Genomic DNA, 23,624 nt, shown 5'->3' on the forward strand with positions numbered 1-23,624 from the left:
GAGGGAACTGAGGCACAGAGAATAATAATAATAATAATAATGATGATGGCTTTGAGGCCAAGGTGATGGGTTTTTGTTTGAGGCCGAGGTGGATGGGCAACCACTGGAGTTTTTTGAGGAGCGGGGTGACGTGTCCTGAACGTTTATGTAGGAAACTGTGAGCCCACTATCGGGTAGGGACTGTCTCTATGTGATGCCAATTTGTACTTCCCAAGCGCTTAGTACAGTGCTCTGCACATAGTAAGCGCTCAATAAATACGATTGATTGATTGATTGATTGAAACTGATCCGGGCAGCAGAGTGAAGTACACGGACCCGAGTGGGGAGAGACGGGAGGTCAGCGAGGAGGCTGATCCAGTCACCCAGGCGTGAGCCCACTGTAGGGTAGGGACTGTCTCTATGTGATGCCAATTTGTACTTCCCAAGCGCTTAGTACAGTGCTCTGCACATAGTAAGCGCTCAATAAATACGATTGATTGATTGATTGATTGAGAGGATGAGGGATGGGGTTGCAGTTTGGATGGAGAGGAAAGGCAAGATTTTCGCGACGTTGCGAAGGGAGATGGCCTGGAATACCCTCCCTCTTCAGATCGGACAGACAATGACTCCCCCACCTCCTTTAAAGCCTTACCGAAGGCCCATCTCCTCCAAGGGGTCTTCCCTGACTAAGCCCCACTTTTCCTCATCTCCCATCATCAATCGTATTTATTGAGCGTTTACTGTGTGCAGAGCACTGTACTAAGCGCTTGGGATGTACAAATTGGCAACACGTAGAGACAGTCCCTACCCAACAGTGGGCTCACAGTCTAAAAGGGGGTTCCCACTTTTTCTGCGTCCTCCAGACTGGCTCCCTTCTCGCCTGTCCCGCCGTCGACCCCCGGCCCCCGTCCTCCCCCGGGCCCGGAATGCCCCCAATCCCTCTGCCCATCCGCCAAGCTCGCTCTCTTCCTCCCTTCAAGGCCCTACTGAGAGCTCACCTCCTCCAGGAAGTCTTCCCACACTGAGCCCCCTCCTTCCTCATCATCAATCGTATTTATTGAGCGCTTACTGTGTGCAGAGCACTGGACTAAGCGCTTGGGAAGTACAAGTTGGCAACATCTAGAGACAGTCCCTACCCAACAGTGGGCTCACAGTCTAAAAGAGTTCCTCTCCCCCTCATCCCCCTGCCCTACCTCCTTCCCCTCCCCACAGCACCTGCATATATGTTTGTACAGATTTATTACTCTATTTATTTTACTTGTACATATTTACTACTCTATTTATTTTGTTAATGATGCGCATCTAGCTTTACTTCTATTTATACTTCTATTTATTTATTTATTTATTTATTTATTTTACTTGTACATATCTATTCTATTTATTTTATTTTGTTAGTATGTTTGGTTTTGTTCTCTGTCTCCCCCTTTTAGACTGTGAGCCCACTGTTGGGTAGGGACTGTCTCTAGATGTTGCCAACTTGTACTTCCCAAGCGCTTAGTCCAGTGCTCTGCACACAGTAAGCGCTCAATAAATACGATTGATTGATTGATTGATTGATGACTTGACACCTGTCCACATGTTTTGTTTTGTTGTCTGTCTCCCCCTTCTAGACTGTGAGCCCTTTGTTGGGTAGGGACCGTCTCTATATGTCGCCAACTCGTCCTTCCCAAGCGCTTAGTCCAGTGCTCTGCACACAGTAAGTGCTCAACAAATACGATTGAATGAATGAATCCTCCCCTCCCAGCTCCACACCGTTTACATCCACATCCCTTATTTATTTCTTTCTATTCATGTCTGTCTCCCCTCTAGACTGTCAGCTTGTGGAGAAGGAATATTCATTCATTCATTCATTCATTCAATCGTATTTATTGAGCGCTTACTGTGTGCAGAGCACTGTACTAAGCGCTATGTCTGGTTGACCACAGACCAGGACAGAAGAACAGCTAGACTGTCAGCTCGTCGTGGGCAGGGAATGTGTCCGTGTATTGTTCTAGTGTCCTCTCCCAAGTACTCAGTACAGTGCTCTGCATGCAGTAAGTGCTCAATAAATACCACTGACCAATGGACTGACTACAGAGTAGGACAGAAGAATGGCTAGATTGTAAGAGCGTCCCTCTAGACTATAAGCTTGTTGTGGGCAGGGAACGTGACTGTGCATTGCCGTATTGTCCTCCCCAAGTGCTTAGCAGAGTGCTCTGCACAGAAAAGCAGTGTGGCTTAGTGGAAAGAGCCCAGGCTTGGGAGTCAGAGCTTGTGGGTTTAATCCCATTCCGCCATTTATTAGCTGTGTGACTTTGGGCAAGTCACTTAACATCTCTGGACCTCAGTGACCTCATCTGTAAAATGGGGATTAAGACTGTGAGCCCCAAGTGGGACAACCTGATCACCCTGTATCTACCCCAGCGCTTAGAATAGTGCTTGGCACATAGAAAGTGCTTAACAAACACCATCATCATTATGATTATTATTACCCCAGTGCTTAGAACAGTGCTCGGCACATAGTAAGCACTTAACAAATACCATCATTATTATTGTTATTATATTAAACGCTTAACAAATACCGTTATTATTCTTCTAGACTGTGAGCCCGTTGTTGAGTAGGGACTGTGTCTATACGTTGCTGATTTGTACTTCCCAAACTCTCAGTACAGTGCTCTGCACATAGTAAGCGCTCAATAAATACGATTGAATGAATGATTGAAGGATAAATAATAATAATATTTATTAAGCACTTGCTATGTGCCAAGCACTGTTCTAAGCGATGGGGAGGTTACAAGGTGATCAGGTTGTCCCACGGGGGGCTCACTCTCTTCATCCCCATTTTTACAGATGAGGTCACTGAGGCACAGAGAAGTGAAGTGACTTACCCAAAGTCACCCAGCTGACAACTGGAGGAGCCGGGATTTGAACCCATGACCTCCGACTCCAAAGCCTGGGCTCTTTCCACTGAGCCACACTGCTTCGCTTAAAGAAGATCGGATGAATGAATGAATGAATGAAAAGCTCAAATGTGGGTTTCCGTAACTTTGAAAGCCAGAGGAAGCCGAAGGTGAACGCCGGTTAGAGAAGCAGCGTGGCTCAGTGGAAAGAGCCTGGGCTTTGGAGTCAGAGGTCATGGGTTCGAATTCCGGCTCCACCACATGTCTGCTGTGTGACGTTGGGCAAGTCATTTACATGTACATATCTATTCTATTTATTTTATTTTGTTAATATGTTTGGTTTTGTTCTCTGTCTCCCCCTTTTAGACTGTTGGGTAGGGACTGTCTCTATATGTTGCCAACTTGTACTTCCCAAGCGCTTAGTCCAGTGCTCTGCACACAGTAAGCGCTCAATAAATACGACTGATTGATTGATTGATTGATTTAACTTCTTGGAGCCTCAGTTACCTCATCTGTAAAATGGGGAGAATGACTGTGAGCCCCACGCGGGACAACCTGATCAACTTGCATCCCCCCCAGCGCTTAGAACAGTGCTTTGCACATAGTAAGCGCTTAACAAATGCCATTATTACCTTCTAGACTTGAGCCCACTGTTGGGCAGGGACTGTCTCTATATGTTGCCAACTTGTACTTCCCAAGCGCTTAGTCCAGTGCTCTGCACACAGTAAGCGCTCAATAAATGCGATTGATTGATTGATTGATTGATTCCCTACCCCTCAACTGTCCTCCCTTGGCCCGGGGCCTAGCGAGCAGCGAAAACCTGGATTTCGCGGGGTCTCCACGAGATTCCGGCCCAGAACCCACCGGCACAAGCATCCCGGCCGCGTTCGCCGGCATTTTTCCCCTCAAGAAGGTCAAAATAGTGACAGGAAAGGGCCCGGACAGAAGTCATTGTCCTGTGAGGAAGGAAGCAAGCTTCCGGTAATGTCCGCCCGGGCCTGTCTCGGGAAGCAAAATTGTGTGAGGCGGGAGGCTCGGACCGCTCTCCTGCTTCCTCCTGGGGCTCGGCCCTCCGGCTTTCCCGGGAAAAGGGGGTCGAGAGGGCGGCGCCGGGAGAAGAGAAGCAGACATACTAACAAAATAAAATAAATAGAATAGATATGTACGTGTAAATGACTTGCCCAACGTCACACAGCAGACATGCGGTGGAGCCGGGATTCGAACCCATGACCTCTGACTCCAAAGCCCGGGCTCTTTCCACTGAGCCACGCTGCTTCTCTAACCGGCGTTCACCTTCGGCTTCCTCGGGCTTTCGAAGTGATGGAAACCCACATTTGAGCTTTTCATTCATTCATTCATTCATCCAGTCTTCTTTAAGAGAAGACAAGAGAAGCAGACAAGTACAGTACAGTGTACAGTGTAGTACAGTGCTCTGCACACAGTAAGCGCTCGATAAATGCGATTGATTGATTGATTCCCCAGCGCTTAGTGCAGTGCTCTGCTCGCAGTAAGCGCTCAATAAATACGATTGAATGAATGAATGAGGGTATTCCAGGCCAGAGGCAGGACGTGGGTCAGGGGTCGGCGGCGAGGCAGGCGAGATGGAGGCCCAGTGAGGCATTAGAGGAGAGGGGCGGAGGGTGCCAGCTGGGCTGGAGGAGGAGGGTAAATCAATCAATCAATCGTATTTATCGAGCGCTTACCGCGTGCAGAGCACTGGACTAAGCGCTTGGGAAGTCCAAGTTGGCAACATATAGAGACAGTCCCTGCCCAACAGTGGGCTCACAGTCTAAAAGGGGGAGACGGAGAACAAAACCAAACATACTAACAAAATAAAATAAATAGAATAGATATGTACAAGTAAAATAAATAAATAAATAAATAGAGTAATAAATATGTACAAACATATATCCATATATACAGGTGCTGTGGGGAAGGGAAGGAGGTTAATGCCTATTCTCTCTCCCATTAGACCGTGGGCACGCTCACCATGTGGGACAGGGCTGAGCCCGACCTCATCAATCAATCCATCAATCGATGGTACGTAAGAGAAGCAGCGTGGCTCAGTGGAACAATCAATCTGTCAATCAATCGATCGTATTTATTGAGCGCTTACTGTGTGCAGAGCGCTGTAATAAGCACTTGGGAAGTACAAGTTGGCAACATATAGAGAGACGGTCCCTACCCAACAGTGGGCTCACAGTCTAGAAGCACACAGTAAGTGCTCAATAAATGCAATTGACAGATAGTTTGATTGCTTACAATAATGAGCCTGCTGTTGGGTAGGGACTGTCTCTATGTGTTGCCGACTTGTACTTCCCAAGCGCTTAGTACAGTGCTCTGCACCCAGTAAGCGCTCAATAAATACGATTGATTGATTATGGTATTTTTTAAGTACTTACTATGTGCTGAGCACTGTTCTAAGCGCTGGAGTAGATACAAGGTAAACAAGTTGTCCCACGTGGGGCTCACAGTCTTCATCCCCATTTTACAGATGATGGAACTGAGGCCCAGAGAAGTGAAGCCCGGGCTTGGGAGTCAGAGGTCATGGGTTCTAATCCCGCCTCCGCCACTCGTCAGCTGGGTGACTTTTGGCAAGTCTCTTCACTTTTCTCTGCTTCAGTTCCCTCATCTGGAAAATGGGGATGAAGACTGTGAGCCCCATGTGGGACAACCTGATCACCTTGTATCCCCCCAGCGCTTAGAACAGTGCTTGGCATATTGTCATGGGTTCAAATCCCGGCTCCGCCAATTGTCAGCTGTGTGACTTTGGGCAAGTCACTTCACTTCTCCGGGCCTCAGTTACCTCATCTGTAAAATGGGAATGAAGACTGTGAGCCCCCCATGGGACAACCTGATCACCTTGTATCCTCCCCAGCGCTTAGAACAGTGTTTTGCACATAGTAAGCACTTAACAAATGCCATTATTATTATTTTATTATTATTATAGTGAGTGCTTAATACATGCTATCATCATCATTATTATTATTATTATATTGTAAGTAAGTGCTTAACAAATGCCATCGTTATTATTATTTACTGAGCACTCATTCTGTGCAAGGCACCGTAGCGAGCAGTTGGGAGAGTCCGATACAACCAAATCATGCATTCATTTATTCATTCAATCGTATTTATTGAGCGCTTACTGTGCGCAGAGCACTGTATTAAGCGCTTGCTAAGCAAAGCTGTATTAAGCTAATCAGCGAGAACCAGCATGGCTAGAGCACAGGCCTGGGCATCAGAGGGTCAGGGGTTCTAATTCCGGCTCCACCTCTTGTCTGCTGTGTGACCTTGGGCGAGTCACTTCACTTCTCTGGGCCTCAGTTCCCTCATCTGGGAAATGGGGATGGAGACCGTGAGCTCCACGTGGCACAACCTGATCACCTTGTATCCCCCCAGCGCAGAAGCGGCGTGGCTCAGTGGAAAGACCCCGGACTTGGGAGTCAGAGGTCATGGGTTCCAATCCTGGCTCCGCCACATGTCTGCTGGGTGACCTTGGGCAAGTCACTTCACTTCTCTGAGCCTCAGTTACCTCATCTGTAAAATGGGGGTGAAGACTGTGAGCTCCGCGTGGGACAAGCTGATCACCTTGTATCACCCCAGTGCTTAGAACAGTGCTTCGCATGTAGTAAGCGCTTAACAATCAATCAATCATATTTATTGAGCGCTTACTATGTGCAGAGCACTGTACTAAGCGCTTGGGAAGTACAAATGCCATCATTATTATTTATGTCTTCTAGACTGTGAGCCCGCTGTTGGGTAGGGACTGTCTCTATGTGTTGCCGACTTGTACTTCCCAAGCACTTAGTCCGGTGCTCTGCACACAGTAAGCGCTCAATAAATACGATTGATTTATGTGGGACAGGGACTGTGTCCAACTCGATTTGCTTCTACCCTCCCCAGTGCTTAGTCCAGGGCCTGGCACATAGTGGACGTTTAACAAATACCGTCGTTAGCGGTGTTATCAGCGGACAGTGGTTGAGTGTAAACTCAACCTAGACTGTGAGTCTGCTGTTGGGTAGGGACCGTCTCTCTATGTTGCCAACTTGTCCTTCCCAAGCGCTTAGTCCAGTGCTCTGCACCCAGTAAGCGCTCAATAAAAGTAAAATGGGGATTAAGCGCTCAATAAAAGTAAAATAAAAGTAAAATCGGCCCACGTCATCCTCCGGGCCTGGAATGCCCTCCCTCTGCCCCTCCACCAAGCTCGCTCTCTTCCTCCCTTCAAGGCCCTGCTGAGAGCTCACCTCCTCCAGGAGGCCTTCCCAGACTGAGCCCCTTCCCTCCTCTCCCCCTCGTCCCCCTCTCCATCCCCCCATCTTACCTCCTTCCCTTCCCCACAGCACCTGTATATATGGATATATGGTTGTACATATTTATTACTCTATTTATTTATTTATTTATTTATTTTGCTTGTACATTTCTTTCCTATTTATTTTATTTTGTCGGTACGTTTGGTTCTGTTCTCTGTCTCCCCCTTTTAGACTGTGAGCCCACTGTTGGGTAGGGACTGTCTCTATGTGTTGCCAATTTGTACTTCCCAAGCGCTTAGTACAGTGCTCTGCACATAGTAAGCGCTCAATAAATACGATTGATTGATTGATTGATTGATTAAGACTGGGAGCCCCACGTGGGACAACCTGATCACCTTGTATCCCCCCCCCCCGCCCCCGCAGCGCTTAGAACAGTGCTGGGCACATAGCAAGCGCTTAACAAATGCCATCATCATTATTACGGTGGGTGTGGTAGTGGAAAGTAGAGGGAAAGTTTGAGGTGTTTGGCGGTGCGCTCCTGAATGGTAGGAATAAAGCTAGGAGGGATAGATATCATGCAGTCTCTCAGAGCGCTGTCGGAATTAGAAAATGTTGGCCTCAGTGAACTACGGGCCTGACTGACCCGGTAACGCCATGAAAGGAATCCAATTCAGTATTGAGTCCCAACTAACTAACTAAAGATCCCTCACAGCATCTGGCTGAGTTTTGTGGATTAATTTTCCGTTCTGCCACTTGGTTGCTCTTCCCTTAACGCTCATCAATTCGTTTAGTTTTTCCTTTCCTTTTCAGTATCCTCAAATCTTCAGATCCAGCCCCGGATCTCTGTGCTTCTCTACGGTCTGGTATTTCCTCTCCTTGGCTGTCCCGCCGATATCTCACACGTAACATGTCCAAAACAGAACTCTTCATCTATGGTTGTACATATTTATTACTCTATTTATTTATTTTACTTGTACATTTCTATCCTATTTATTTTATTTTGTTGGTATGTTTGGTTCTGTTCTCTGTCTCCCCCTTTTAGACTGTGAGCCCACTGTTGGGTAGGGACTGTCTCTATGTGTTGCCAATTTGTACTTCCCAAGCGCTTAGTACAGTGCTCTGCACACAGTAAGCGCTCAATAAATACGATTGATTGATTGATTGATTGATTGAAAGTTTGAGGTGTTTGGCGGTGCGCTCCTGAATGGTAGGAATAAAGCTAGGAGGCATAGATATCATGCAGTCTCTCAAAGCACTGTCAGAATTAGAAAATGTTAGCCTCAGTGAACTATGGGCCTGACTGACCCGATAATGCCATGAAAGGAATCCAATTCAGTATTAAGAGTCCCATCTAACTAACTAAAGATCCCTCACAGCATCTGGCTGAGTTTTGTGGATTAATTTTCCGTTCTGCCACTTGGTTGCTCTTCCCTTAACGCTCATCAATTCGTTTAGTTTTTCCTTTCCTTTTCAGTATCCTCAAATCTTCAGATCCAGCCCCGGATCTCTGTGCTTCTCTACGGTCTGGTATTTCCTCTCCTTGGCTGTCCCGCCGATATCTCACACGTAACGTGTCCGAAACAGAACTCTTCACCTATGGTTGTACATATTTATTACTCTATTTATTTATTTATTTATTTATTTTACCTGTACATTTCTATCCTATTTATTTTATTTTGTTGGTATGTTTGGTTCTGTTCTCTGTCTCCCCCTTTTAGACTGTGAGCCCACTGTTGGGTAGGGACTGTCTCTATGTGGTGCCAATTTGTACTTCCCAAGCGCTCAGTACAGTGATCTGCACATAGTAAGTGCTCAATAAATACGATTGATTGATTGATTGATTGAAAGTTTGAGGTGTTTGGCGGTGCGCTCCTGAATGGTAGGAATAAAGCTAGGAGGCATAGATATCATGCAGTCTCTCAAAGCACTGTCAGAATTAGAAAATGTTAGCCTCAGTGAACTATGGGCCTGACTGACCCGGTAATGCCATGAAAGGAATCCAATTCAGTATTAAGAGTCCCATCTAACTAAAGATTCCTCACAGCATCTGGCTGAGTTTTGTGGATTAATTTTCCGTTTTGCCACTTGGTTGCTCTTCCCTTAATGCTCATCAATTCATTTAGTTTTTCCTTTCCTTTTCAGTATCCTCAAATCTTCAGATCCAGCCCCGGATCTCTGTCCTTCTCTACGGTCTGGTATTTCCTCTCCTTGGCTGTCCCGCCGATATCTCACACGTAACATGTCCAAAACAGAACTCTTCATCTATGGTTGTACATATTTATTACTCTATTTATTTATTTTACTTGTACATTTCTATCCTATTTATTTTATTTTGTTGGTATGTTTGGTTCTGTTCTCTGTCTCCCCCTTTTAGACTGTGAGCCCACTGTTGGGTAGGGACTGTCTCTATGTGGTGCCAATTTGTACTTCCCAAGCGCTTAGTACAGTGCTCTGCACATAGTAAGCGCTCAATAAATACGATTGATTGATTGATTGATTGATTGATTCCCGCCGAAACCCCGGCCCACCTCTGACTTTCCCGTCACTGTAGTCAACACCACCATCCTCCCTTTCTAAGCCCATAACCTTGGCGTTCTCCTTGACTCCGCTCTCATTCGACCCACATATTCAGTGTCACCAACTCCTAAAATCACTAAAATCCATCCGAACTACTTCCACGTTAATCCAAGTACTTCCCCTGTCCCACCTTGATTCCTGCATCAGCCTCCTTGTTGCCGACTTGTACCTCCCAAGCGCTTAGTCCAGTGCTCTGCACACAGTAAGCGCTCAATAAATACGATTGAATGAACGAATTATTCTTAGTATTATTAATAAATACGATTGATTGATGGAGTGATCTGGCACTGACCTTTGGTGGCTTCCCAGGGCACAAAGGAATCGATCAGGGCCAGTCCCTGTTTGTAATAAAACGTGGTTAGCTCCAGCCAGTCGGCGTCCAGCGTGGTGACCACGGGCCCCTTCCTGGTGACCCTGACGGTCAGCGGGCCTTCGTGGTAGGACCAGCTGTTCGATTCGGCGTCGGAAACGTTGAAGACCGTGAAGAGCTGGTGATCTAAGATGGAAAAACGGGTCAGCAAGGACGAATCCCGCCTGCTCTCCGACCCCGAGCGACGCTCTCCATCTGCCATCTTTCCCGTCGCGGATCCACAGAGTTTTCTCGGGAAAAATCCGCAAGTGTTTGACCGTCGCCTCCTTCCTCTCGGTGAAATAGAGTCTCCGCCCTCGACTCTCTTATAGACTGCAAGCCCACTGTTGGGTAGGGACCGTCCTAGATGTTGCCAACTTGGACTTCCCAAGCGCTTAGTCCAGTGCTCTGCACACAGTAAGCGCTCAATAAATACGATTGATTGATTGATTGACTCTCTCCCGTGCCGCTCCGGCCCAGCCCGGGGGAGTTTTGACTTGTCGCAGGAGGCCTGCCACTCGCTAGCCACTTCCCAAGCTAGGAATAATAATAATAATAATAATAATGGCATTTATTAAGTGCTTACTATGTGCAAAGCACCGTTCTAAGCGCTGGGGAGGTTACAAGGTGATCAGGTTGTTCCGCAGGGGGCTCCCAGTCTTCATCCCCCTTTTACAGATGAGGTAATTGAGGCCCAGAGAAGTGAAGTGACTTGCCCAAGGTCACACAGCTGACAAGTGGCGGAGCCGGGATTTGAACCCATGACCTCTGACTCCAAAGCCCGGGCTCTTTCCACTGAGCCACGCTGTAGGAATGGGATGGGCAGGCCTCTGCTTCACTCTCCCTCCTGTAGTCCAGATTGGTAGAGGACTGGAAACTCTCCAGGTGCCATCCTGAGAGGGAATCACCTCTTTCGATCCATGGTAATAAGAAAAAAATAATAACAATGGCATTTATTAAGCGCTTACTATGTGCAAAGCACTGTTCTAAGCGCTGAGGAGATTACAAGGTGATCAGGTTGTCCCACGGGGGGCTCACAATCTTAATCCCCATTTTGCAAATGAGATAACTGAGGCCCAGACTGTGAGCCCAATGTTGGGTAGGGATTGTCTCTGTATGTTGCCAACTTGTACTTCCCAAGCGCTTAGTACAGTGCTCTGCACACAGTAAGCGCTCAATAAATATGATTGATTGAAGTGACTTGTCCAAAGTCACCCAGCTGACAAGTGGCAGAGCCAGGATTTGAACCCATGACTTCTGACTCCAAAGCCCGGGCTCTTTCCATTGAGCCACGCTGCTTCTCTAATAATGATGGCATTTGTTAAGCTCTCACTATGTGCCAGACACTGTACTGAGCGCTGGGGCGGATACGAGCAAATTGAGTTGAACACAGCCCCTGTCCCATGTGGGGGCTCTCGATCTCCATCCCCAGCACAGCTCAGTGGAAAGAGCCCGGGCTTTGGAGTCAGAGGTCATGAGTTCAAATCCCGGCTCCGCCCCTTGTCAGCTGGGTGACTTTGGGCAAGTTGCTTCACTACTCTGGGCCTCAGTTCCCTCATCTGGAAAATGGGGATTAAGATTCGTGAGCCCCACGTGGGACAACCTGATCACCTTCTAATCTCCCCAGGGTTTAGAACAGTGCTTTGCCTATAGTAAGCGCTTAATAAATGCCATCATTATTATTATCCCCATTTTCCAGATGAGGGAACTGAGGACCAGCCAAGTGAAGTGACTTGCCCAAGGTCACACGGCAGACAAGTGGTGGAGCTGAGATTAGAACCCATCACCTTCTGACTCCCAGATTGGGCTCTAGCCACTCCGCCAGGCTGCATCTCACAATGTTGCCAACTTGTACTTCCCAAGCGCTTAGTCCAGTGCTCCGCACACAGTAAGCGCTCAATAAATACGATTGAATGAATGAATGAATGAAAAGGGGTTGAGACTGTGAGCCCACTGTTGGGTTGGGACTGTCTCTATTTGTTGCCAACTTGTACTTCCCAAGCGCTTAGTACAGTGCTCTGCACACAGTAAGCGCTCAATAAATACGATTGATATTGACAGGGACTGTGTCCAACCTGATTATCTTGCATCTCCCCCAGCGCTTAGTACACTGCCTGGCACATAGTAAGGGCTTTCATTCATTCATTCAATCGTATTTATTGAGCGCTTACTGTGTGCGGAGCACTGTACTAAGCGCTTGGGAAGTACAAGTTGGCAACGTATAGAGACGGTCCCTACCCAACAGCGAGCTCACGGTTTAGAGGGGGAGACAGACATTAATACAAATAGATAAAAAGTGATCAGGTTATTCCCACAGGAGGCTCGCAGTCTTAATCCCCATTTTACAGATGAGGTAACTGAGGCCCAGAGAAGTGAAGTGACTTGCAGAGAGATCTGTACGCGTGGCTCAGTGGAAAGAGCCCGGGCTTTGGAGTCAGGGGTCACGGGTTCAAATCCCAGCTCCACCAATTGTCAGCTGTGTGACTTTAGGCAAGTCACTTCACTTCTCTGGGCCTCAGTTCCCTCATCTGTAAAATGGGGATGAAGACTGTGAGGCCCCCTGTGGGACAACTTGATCGCCTTGTATCTTCCCCAGCGCTTAGAACGGTGCTCTGCACATAGTAAGCGCTTAATAAATGCCATCATATTATTATTATTAAGCAACAATCAATCAATCAATCGTATTTATTGAGCACTTACTGTGTGCAGAGCACTGTACTAAGCGCTTGGGAAGTCCAAGTTGGCAACATATAGAGACAGTCCCTACCCAACAGTGGGCTCACAGTCTAAACACCAACAACGTAGTTCTCTGCGCCTCAGTTCCCTCATCTGGAAAAAGGGGATGAAGTCTGCGAGCCCCATGAGGGACAGCGATTGCATCCAACCTGATCAGCTTGGATCTCTTCCAGTGCCCGGCACATAGGAAGAAGCAGCGTGGCTCAGTGGAAAGAGCCCGGGCTTTGGAGGCAGAGGTCATGGGTTCGAACCACAAGTCTGCTGTGTGACCTTGGGCAAGTCACTTAACTTCTCTGAGCCTCAGTTCCCTCCTCTGTAAAAATGGGGATTAAGACTGTGAGCCCCATGTGGGACAACTTAATCACCTTGTTACCTCCCCAGCGCTTAGAACGGTGCTTTGCACATAGTAAGTGCTTAATCAATCAATCAATCAATCGTATTTATTGAGCGCTTACTATGTGCAGAGCACTGTACTAAGCGCTTGGGAAGTACAAATTGGCAACACATAGAGACAGTCCCTACCCAACAGTGGGCTCACAGTCTAAAAGGGGGAGACAGAGAACAAAACCAAACATACTAACAAAGTAAAATAAATAGAATAGATATGTACAAGTAAAATAAATAAATAAATAAATAGAGTGATAAATATGTACAAACATATATCCATATATACAGGTGCTGTGGGGAAGGGAAGGAGGTAAGGGGGTGGATGGAGAGGGGGACGAGGGGGAGAGGAAGGAAGGGGCTCAGTCTGGGAAGGCCTCTTGGAGGAGGTGAGTTCTCAGCAGGGCCTTGAAGGGAGGAAGAGAGCGAGCTTAGTGGATGGGCAGAGGGATTGGGGGCATTCCAGGCCCGCTTAATAAGTGCCATTATTATTATTATTATTATTATTATAGGGAGTGCTTAAGACTTTCGCCAGCAGCGTTCGGCAGCTCGAGCATAAGAGCGAAGGAGGCGGACAGTGGGAGTGATACAGGGCTGTGGGTTCGTGGGACGAGAGCGGCGAAGGGAAATGGGAGCGAGTAAGTCTAGCTGAGTAGAAAGGGGAGAGTTGAGAGCAGTAATCTGATCATCAAGACTGGGTAGAGAGGAGAGGGTGGTGAGGTATTTAGACTGTGAGCCCAATGTTGGGTAGGGACTGTCTCTATATGTTGCCAATTTGTACTTCCCAAGCGCTTAGTACAGTGCTCTGCACATAGTAAGCACTCAATAAATATGATTGATTGATTGATTGATTGAGGTGGGGTGTGAGGCGCTCAGAAAGATGGAGTCCCAGACAGAGCCCCTTCCTCCCAGACCGAGCCCCTTCCTTCCTCTCCCCCTCGTCCCCTTCTCCATCCCCCCCCATCTTACCTCCTTCCCTTCCCCACGGCACCTGTATAAATGTCTATATGTTTGTACATATTTATTACTCTATTTATTTATGTATTCATTTTACTTGTACCTATCTATTCTATTTATTTTATTTTGTTAGTATGTTTGGTTTTGTTCTCCGTCTCCCCCTTTTAGACTGTGAGCCCGCCGCTGGGTAGGGACCGTCTCTAGATGTTACCAACTTGGACTTCCCAAGCGCTTAGTCCAGTGCTCTGCCCACAGTGAGCGCTCAATAAATACGATTGATGATGATGGTGATGATGGATGGGGTTAAGAGAGTGGAGATCTCTGTGAGGGAGTAATACAGGGGAAAGGAGTGTGAGTGAGGAGGCAGGTGAGAAGGTTAGGATCAGAGAGAGGGACTGCAGAGTTGGTGAGGGTGGGCACAGTGCAGCGGTAGGAGATGATGAGGTCGAGGGTAGGACCAAGTTGGTGAGTGGGTGCGGGATCAGAGAGAGGGATTGCAGAGTTGGTGAGGGTGGACACGGTGCAGCGGTAGGAGATGATGAGGTTGAGGGTAGGACCAAGTTGGTGAGTGGGTGCGGGATCAGAGAGAGGGATTGCAGAGTTGGTGAGGGTGGACACGGTGCAGCGATAGGAGATGATGAGGTCGAGGGTAGGACCAAGTCGGTGAGTGGGTGCGGGATCAGAGAGAGGGATTGCAGAGTTGGTGAGGGTGGACACAGTGCAGCGGTAGGAGATGATGAGGTCGAGGGTAGGACCAAGTCGGTGAGTGGGTGCGGGATCAGAGAGAGGGATGGCAGAGTTGGTGAGGGTGGACACAGTGCAGCGATAGGAGATGATGAGGTCGAGGGTAGGACCAAGTCGGTGAGTGGGTGCGGGATCAGAGAGAGGGATTGCAGAGTTGGTGAGGGTGGACACGGTGCAGCGGTAGGAGATGATGAGGTCGAGGGTAGGACCAAGTCGGTGAGTGGGTGAGGTGGGGTGGAGGAAGAGGTACCGTCAAAGGCAAGCTAGCGTCGAGGGGCAGGCGCCGAAAGACGAGTGTTTTAGCAGGGGCCTCCCGGCCGCACCCGTTACCTGGCCCTCTCTTCGGCTTCGGTGGTCCGAGGCCTCCTGGTCCATCCGGGCTGGCATCAGGATGGAGTGGCTGAGCGGACCTCTCCTGCTCCCTGTCCATCCCTCTGTCCTCCGGCCACGTGGCCGGTGGCCCCTGGGTCCGGCTTCCACGGTTTCCGTCCGGGCTGGGGGTCCTGCCGCCCAGAAGAGGGGCAGGGGCGGTCTCCTCAAGGGCGTCCACACCGTTGCAGAACTTCGGGGGCGGGCCTGGCTGAGGCAGAAACCCCACGAACCTCATTCCTCTTTTAGCCGCCTCGTTGACCTGCGGCATCGGGACAGGATCAGTCCATCAATCGGAAGGATTTGTCAGGCGCTCAGTATCATCATCATCATCATCAATCGTATTTATTGAGCGCTTACTGTGTGCAGAGCACTGTAAGAAGCGCTTGGGAAGTACGAATTGGCAACATATAGAGACAGTCCCTACCCAACAGTGGGCTCACAGTCTAATGATGAAGGTATTTGTTAAGCGCTTACTATGTGCACAGCGCTGTTCTGAGCGCCGGGGAGGATAGAAGGTGATCAGGCTGTCCCACGGGGGGCTCACGGTCTTAATTCCCATTTTGCAGATGAGGGAACTGGGGCCCAGAGAAGTGAAGTGACTTGCCCAAAGTCACCCAGCTGACAAGTGGCGGAGTCGGGATTTGAACTCATGACCTCTGACTCCAAAGCCCGGGCTCTTTCCACTGAGCCACACTGCTTCGGGCAGGGCACTGTACTAAGCACTCGGGAGAGTCCAATACAACATAGTTGGAGAAGTCGTGTGGCCTAGTGGAGGGATCTTAAGCCTGGAAGTCAGAAGGACTGGGGTTCTAATCCTGGCTTCGCCACTTGTCTGCTGTGGGAACTTCGGCAAGTCACTTCACTTCTCTGGGCCTCAGTTACTTCATCTGTAAAATGGGGATAATAATAATAATAATAATAATAATAATAATAATGGCATTTATTAAGCGCTTACTATGTGCAAAGCACTGTTCTAAGCACCGGGGAGGTTACAAGGTGATCAGGTTGTCCCATGGGGGGCTCACAGTCTTCATCCCCATTTTACAGATGAGGGAACTGAGGCCCAGAGAAGTGAAGTGACTTAATAATAATAATAATAATGGCATTTATTAAGCGCTTACTATGTGCAAAACACTGTTCAAAGCACTGGGGAAGATTACAAGGTGATCAGGCTGTCCCACGGGGGGCTCACAGTCTTCATCCCCATTTTACAGATGAGGTAACTGAGGCTCCGAAAAGTTAAATGACTTGCCCAAGGTCACACAGCAGACATGTGGCAGAGCCGGGATTTGAACCCATGACCTCTGACTCCAAAGCCCGAGGGCTTTCCACTGAGCCACGCTGCTTCTCTGTGATTAAAACTGTGAGCCCCACGTGGGACAGGAAATTTGTCCAATCCCATTAGCTCGTATCCACCCCGGCGCTTAGAACAGTGCCTGGCACATAGTAAGTGCTTAATAAATACCACAATTATTATTCTTATTACTATTAGAGGAGCCCGGGCCTAGGAGTCAGAAGGATCAGGGTTCTAATCCAGACTCTGCCAATTACTTGCTGTGTGACCTTGGGCAACTCACTGAGCTTCTCTGTGCCTCCTCAGTTTCCTCAACTGTAAAATGGGGATTCCAAACCTCTTCCCACTTAGATGGGGACTGTGTCTCCTCTAATTCATTTCTGCTTACCCTAACGCTTAGAACAGTGTTTGATACGTAGTAAGCGCTTAACAAATACCACAAAAAAGGAGGTTACAGACCAGAGAGATGTAACTGCTGGAAGGCAAGGGGGGTGACTTTTAAGAGTTCAAGGAGTACAGAGCCAAGTGTATAAACAACATAGAAGGGAAAGTGAGTTGGGAAAATGAGGATTTAGTCTGGGAAGGCCTCTCGGAGGAAATGTGATTTTTGGAGGGTTTTGAAGATGTCCCTCGGGCGGGGTTCTGCCAGATATGAAGTGGGAGGGAATTCCAGGCCAGGAAGGGAATAATAATAATAATAATGACATTTATTAAGCACTTACTATGTGCAAGGCACTGTTCTAAGCGCTGGGGAGATACAAGGCAATCAGGTTGTCCCATGTGGGGCTCACAGTCTTCACCCCCATTTTACAGATGAGGTAACTGAGGCCCAGAGAAGTTAAGTGACTTGCCCAAAGTCATGCAGCTGACAAGTGGCGCAGGTGGGATTTAGGGGTTAGTACTTAATAACCACTTAGATTAAAAAAAAATAGTGTTTGTTGAGCACTTACTATGTATCAATCACTGTTCTAAGCACTGAGGTCGATGAGAGGTTATCATGTTGGGCACTGTCCCTTTCATTCATTCATTCAATAGTATTTATTGAGTGCTTACTGTGTGCACAGCACTGTACTAAGCGCTTGGGAGAGGACAATTCGGCAACAGAGTCCCTGTCCCACATGGGGCTCACAGTCTGTGTAGGAGGGAGAACAGGTATCCCTATTTTACAGTTGAGGAAACTGAGGCACAGTGAGATTAAGCGACTTGCCCAAGGTCATTCATTCATTCATTCAATCGTATTTATTGAGCGCTTACTGTGTGCAGAGCACTGTACTAAATGCTTGGGAAGTACAAGTTGGCAACATATAGAGACAGTCCCTACCCAACAACAGGCTTACAGTGTAGAAGGGGGAGACAGACAACAACAAAACAAAACATGTAGACAGGTGCACCCAGCAAGCAATCGGCGGAACCGAGATTAGAACCCAGATCCTTATTATGTGCAGACCACTGTACTAACCACTTGGGAGAGTACAATACAGCCAAGCTGGAGGATGTGATTGAGAGATACTAACTGTTGTTGGGGAAAACCTTGAATTTTCATTGGAGGCGATATATATTTTTCCAGGAAGCCTAGCTACAACAACAAAAAAGTCACATCTCTGTCGATAAGCAGCCGCAGCAGCAGCTAATTATTTTGTCCTGTAGAGCAAATGGACAACCTGAAAGTTTTAATACATTTGTAGCGGACAGAGAGAAGATTTAAATAGCTGACAGTTTTTTTCTCCTGGGATCGTTAATCAATAATAAGGGAACTAATAGTCGAGAAATACGCCGAAGATTAGTGTTAGGAAGACTTGCCATGAAGAGCCTGGAAAAGAGTCATGAAAAGTGCTGATGTAACAATTGCCACAAAAATACAAATTGTCAACTCTGCGGTGTTTCCGGTGACAATGTCCGGATCCGAAAGCTGGACAGTGAAAAAACAGGATAGAAAGAGCATCGCTGGTTTTGAAATGTGGTGTTGGAGAAGGTTTTTGCGAATACCATGGACTGCCTGAAAGACAAACAAATGGATTTTGGAGTAAATTAAGCCAAAGCGGTCTTAGGAAGGCGAAAAATGCCTCATTTTAGATGAGCGTATTTTGGACACATCGTCAGAAGCACTGATTCTCTGGAGAAGACACTAACGCTAGGAAAATTCCGGGGAAAACGTGGCAGAGGCAGACGGGCAGCTAGATGGAGAGTGACTGTAACGATGATAAGGGAAGAACCGTTGGAAAGTTTGCGGATTATGGCCGAGGATGGGATGTTCTGGAGAAGATAGATCCACGGAGTCGCTAGGAATTGGAAACGACTCGACGACACTTGATAATAATAGAGCAGGGGGCTGCGGACACAGCGCTTTCTTAAACGATCCAGCACTTGTATAGACACTTATTCAGTTATTCATTCTGATTTTTCTATTTGCAAATAATTCTATGCCTGTCTATCCTGTTAGAGTGTAAGTTCCTTGTGGGCAGGGAATGTGGATGATCAGTCCATCAATGGTACTTATAGAGAGCTTAATAAATGCCATCATTATTATTATTACAATGCTCAGAACACTGTACTAATAATAATGGCATTTATTAAGCGCTTACTATGTGCAAAGCACTGTTCTAAGCGCTGTACTAAGCGCTTGGGAGAGTACAATATAACAGTTGGGGGACACGTTCCCTGCTCACAAAGATCTTACAGTCTAATTTACAGTGCTGGTCTGCCTCTGCCACGTTTTCCCCGGACTTTTCCTTTTCCTTTTTCTGTCCTGTGCGGAGTCCTCCCGATGACGTGTCCAAAATAAACTCATCTAAGTCGAGTCACTTGGCCTTCCAAAGACCGCTTTGGTTTAATTTGCTCCAAAATCCGTTTGTTTGTCTTTCAGGCAGTCCATGGTATTCGCAAAAACCTTCTCCAACACCACATTTCACAACAAGCGATGCTGTTTCGATCCTGTTTTTTCACCGTGCAGCTTTTGGATCCAGACATTGTCACCGGAAACACCACAGAGTTGGAAATTTCTATCTTTGTGGCAATTGTTACTTCAGCACGTTTCAGTTTCTTATGCTTCTTTTCACTCATTCGATCGGATGTATGGTGGGCTTATTGTGTGCAGAGCACTGTACTAAGCGCTTGGGAGAGTACAGTGCAAAAATAAATAGACACATTCCCTGCTCACAATGAGCTTACAGTCTCGAGGTGAGCTTACACTTCCTCAATCGTTTAGTATACTGCTTAGTATCCAGTAGATCATCATCATCATCAGTTGTATTTATTGAGTGCTTACTGTGTGCAGAGCACTGTACTAAGCGCTTGGGAAGTCCAAGTTGGCAACATATAGAGACAGTCCCTACCCAACAGTGGGCTCACAGTCTAGAAAACTAAGCCACTAAGCCACACTGCATGATTATTACAGCTTTTCAATCAATCAATCAATCAATCAATTGTATTTATTGAGCGCTTACTGTGTGCAGAGCACTGTACTAAGCGCTTGGGAAGTACAAGTTGGCAACATATAGAGACAGTCCCTACCCAACAGTGGGCTCACAGTCTAGAAGGGGGAGACAGACAACAAAACAAAACATATTAACAAAATAAAATGCATAGATATGTACAAGTAAAATAAATAAATAAATAGAGTAATAAATCTGTACAAACATATATCCATATATACAGGTGCTGTGGGGAAGGGAAGGAGGTAAGACGGGGTGGATGGAGAGGGGGACGAGGGGGAGAGGAAGGAGGGGGCTGAGCGTGGGAAGGCCTCCTGGAGGAGGTGAGCTCTCAGTAGGGCCTTGAAGGGAGGAAGAGAGCCAGCTTGGCGGATGGGCAGAGGGATTGGGGGCATTCCGGGCCCGGGGGAGGACGGGGGCCGGGGGTCGATGGCGGGACAGGCGAGAGCGAGGCCTAACGGGGAGGAGATTAGTGGCGGAGGAGCGGAGGGTGCAGGGTGGGCAGTAGAAGGAGAGAAGGGAGGTGAGGTAGGAGGGGGCGAGGTGATGGACAGCCTTGAAGCCCAGGGTGAGGAGTTTCTGCCTGATGCGTAGGTTGATTGGGAGCCACTGGAGATTTTTGAGGAGATTCGGATTGATTGATTGATTGATTCCACTACGTGCCAGCATCCCTGGGGAATCAGCCCTTTCCAGATGGGCTAAGGACTCTCAGTGTCTTCGAAACCTCAGGATTTCTAGCACTGCCATTCACTCACCCAGTGGTATTTATTGAGCGCTTACTGTGTGCAAAGCACAGTACTAAGCGCTTGGGGGAGTACAATAGAACAATAATAATAATAATAATTGACATTTGTTAAGCGCTTACTATGTGCAAAGCACTGTTCTAAGCGCTGGGGAGGATACAGGGTGAGGATACAATAAACAGACACAGTCCAGGACCACAACAAGCTCAGTGATTTTGGCCAGGTCACTCCAGACTGGATGCTCATTGTGGGCAGGGAATGTGTCTACCTACTCATTCATTCATTCATTCATTCATTTATTCATACTTATTGAGCGCTTACTGTGTTGCCAGCACTGTACTAAGCGCTTGGGAAGTACAGGTCAGCACCAAATAGAGACAATCCCTGCCCACAACGGGCTCACAGTCTAGAAGGAGAGAGACAAGCATCAAAACAAGTAAGCAGGCATCAATAGCATCAACATAAAAAATAGAATTATAGATATATACACGTCATTAATATAAATAAACAGAATTATAGATAAGTGCATACATCAACAAATGCTGTGGGGTGGGGAGGGGCGTAGAGCAGAGGGAGTAAATCGGGGCAATGGGGAGTGGAGGAGGAGCAGAGGAAAAGGGGGGCTTGGGCTAGGGATTTTACTCCCAGAAATGGCCTAGTGGCAAGAGCCTGGGCTTGGGAGTCTGAGGTCGTGGATTCTAATCCTGGCTCCGTCACTTTCATTCATTCATTCAATTGTATTTATTGAGCGCTTACTGTGTGCAGAGCACTGTACTAAGCGCTTGGGCAGTACAAGTTGGCAACATAAGTGACAACAAGTCACTTGTCTGCTGTGCGACCTTGGGCAAGTCATTTAACTTCTCTGTGCCTCAGTTCCCTCATCTGGAAAATGGGGATGGAGACTCTGAGCCCCACGTGGGACAACCTGATCACCTTGTATCCACCCCAGTGCAAAGAACAGTGCATGACACATAGTAAGCACCTAACAAATAGACTGAGCCCCCTCCTTCCTCTCCCCCTCCTCCCCTTCCCCATCCCCCCGCCTTACCTCTTTCCCCTCCCCACAGCACCTGTATATATGTTCGTACAGATTTATTACTCTATTTATTTATTTTACTTGTACATATTTATTCTATTTATTTTACTTGTACATATTTATTTATTTTATTTTGTTAATATGTTTTGTTTTGTTGTCTGTCTTCCCCTTCTAGACTGTGAGCCCGCTGTCGGATAGGGACCGTCTCTATATGTTGCCAACTTGTACTTCCCAAGCGCTTAGTACAGTGCTCTGCACACGGTAAGTGCTCAATAAATACGATTGAACAAATACCATAATTATTATTATTATCTTACTCCCTTGGATTGTCCTCTCCCAAGCGCTTAGTCCAATGCTCTGCACTTAGTAAGTGCTCAATAAATCATCATTGATTGAAGCTCTCTGTGGGCAGGGAATGTGTCTTTTTATTGTTCTATTGTCCTCTCCCAAGCACTTAGTCCAATGCTCTGCATTTAGTAAGTGCTCTATAATCATCATTGATTAAAGCTTTCTGTGGGCAGGGAATGTGTCTTTTTATTGTTCTATTGTCATCATCATCATCAATTGTATTTATTGAGCGCTTACTATGTGCAGAGCACTGTACTAAGCGCTTGGGAAGTACAAATTGGCAACATATAGAGACAGTCCCTACCCAACAGTGGGCTCACAGTCTATTGTCCTCTCCCAAGCACTTAGTACAGTGCTCTGGATACAGGAAGTGCTCAATAAATACGATTGATTGATTGACTACCAACTCTGTTATATCGGACTCTCCAGAGCGTTTGGCAGAGTGCTCTGCCCGCAGTAAGCTCTCAAGAAATGCAACTGATTGACTGATTGATTGACGAGAGGAGGACCTGGGTTCTAATCCTGGCTCCACCGCTTGTCAGCTGCGAGACACTGGGTAGGTCACGGCACTTTTCTGGCTCTCCGTTCCCTCATCTGGAAAATGGGGATGAAGACCGTGAGCTCTACGTGGGACTGTGTTCAACCTGATTCTCTTGGGTGTACCCCAGCGCTTAGTACAGTGCCCGGCCCCTAGTGAGTGCTTAACAAAAGCAACAACAAAAAAATCCCCAAAGAGTCCAAGACAGCGTGCCCGACGGTCAGTACCTTCTCCAAGAGGCCAACCATGACTTGGTTTGTTGGCGCTTCCTGCATGAAGGGACACTCCTCGATCACGAGCCGGGGGTACGTCTCCCTCGGGAAGACCCCCTGCTTGGGGCTGGAACAGAAAAAAAATGGTTTTTGTCAGCAGTCCGGGGCCTTCCCCCGACCCCGCGACCCTTCTGAACTTCTCTCTTGGGTCCAAATCCCGGCTCCATCCCGGCTGTACTAAGCGCTTGGGAAGTCCAAATTGGCAACATCTAGAGACAGTCCCTGCCCAACAGTGGGCTCACAGTCTAAAAGGGGGAGACAGAGAACAAAACCATACAATCACAGTCTAGGAGGGGGAGATAGACAACAAAACAAATCATATTAACAAAATAAATAGAATAGTTCATCTGTACAAGTAAAATAAATAGAGTAATAAATCATCATCATCATCAATCGTATTTATTGAGCGCTTACTATGTGCAGAGCACTGTACTAAGCGCTTGGGAAGTACAAATTGGCAACATGTAGAGACAGTCCCTACCCAACAGTGGGCTCACAGTCTAAAAGGGGAAGACAGAGAACAAAACCAAACATACTCACAAAATAAAATAAATAGAATAGATATGGACAAGCAAAATAAATAAATAGTGTAATAAATATGTACAAACATATAGACATGAAGAAAGGGAGCAAGTGAGGGGGATGCATCAGGGAGTGTATGTTGCCAACTTATACTTCCCAAGCGCTTAGTACAGTGCTCGGCACACAGTAAGCGCTCAATGAATACGATTGATT

At 47.3% G+C, this 23,624-nt stretch overlaps 1 protein-coding gene across 1 annotated transcript in view; it reads right to left on the reverse strand.

The window, feature by feature from the left end:
* Window positions 1-23,624, reverse strand: part of RFTN2 (raftlin family member 2) — a 70,580-nt gene that overhangs the window by 32,891 nt on the left and 14,065 nt on the right. Inside the window, exons 4-6 of the mRNA XM_038749342.1 lie at window positions 22,845-22,956; window positions 15,186-15,486; window positions 9,978-10,181 (exon numbers count right to left, since the gene is read on the reverse strand). Of these exons, the coding sequence (XP_038605270.1) occupies window positions 9,978-10,181; window positions 15,186-15,486; window positions 22,845-22,956 (617 nt within the window). The remainder of the gene's footprint in view (window positions 1-9,977; window positions 10,182-15,185; window positions 15,487-22,844; window positions 22,957-23,624) is intronic.

Source organism: Tachyglossus aculeatus, chromosome 7, assembly GCF_015852505.1.
Source record: "Tachyglossus aculeatus isolate mTacAcu1 chromosome 7, mTacAcu1.pri, whole genome shotgun sequence".
NCBI lineage: Eukaryota > Metazoa > Chordata > Mammalia > Monotremata > Tachyglossidae > Tachyglossus > Tachyglossus aculeatus.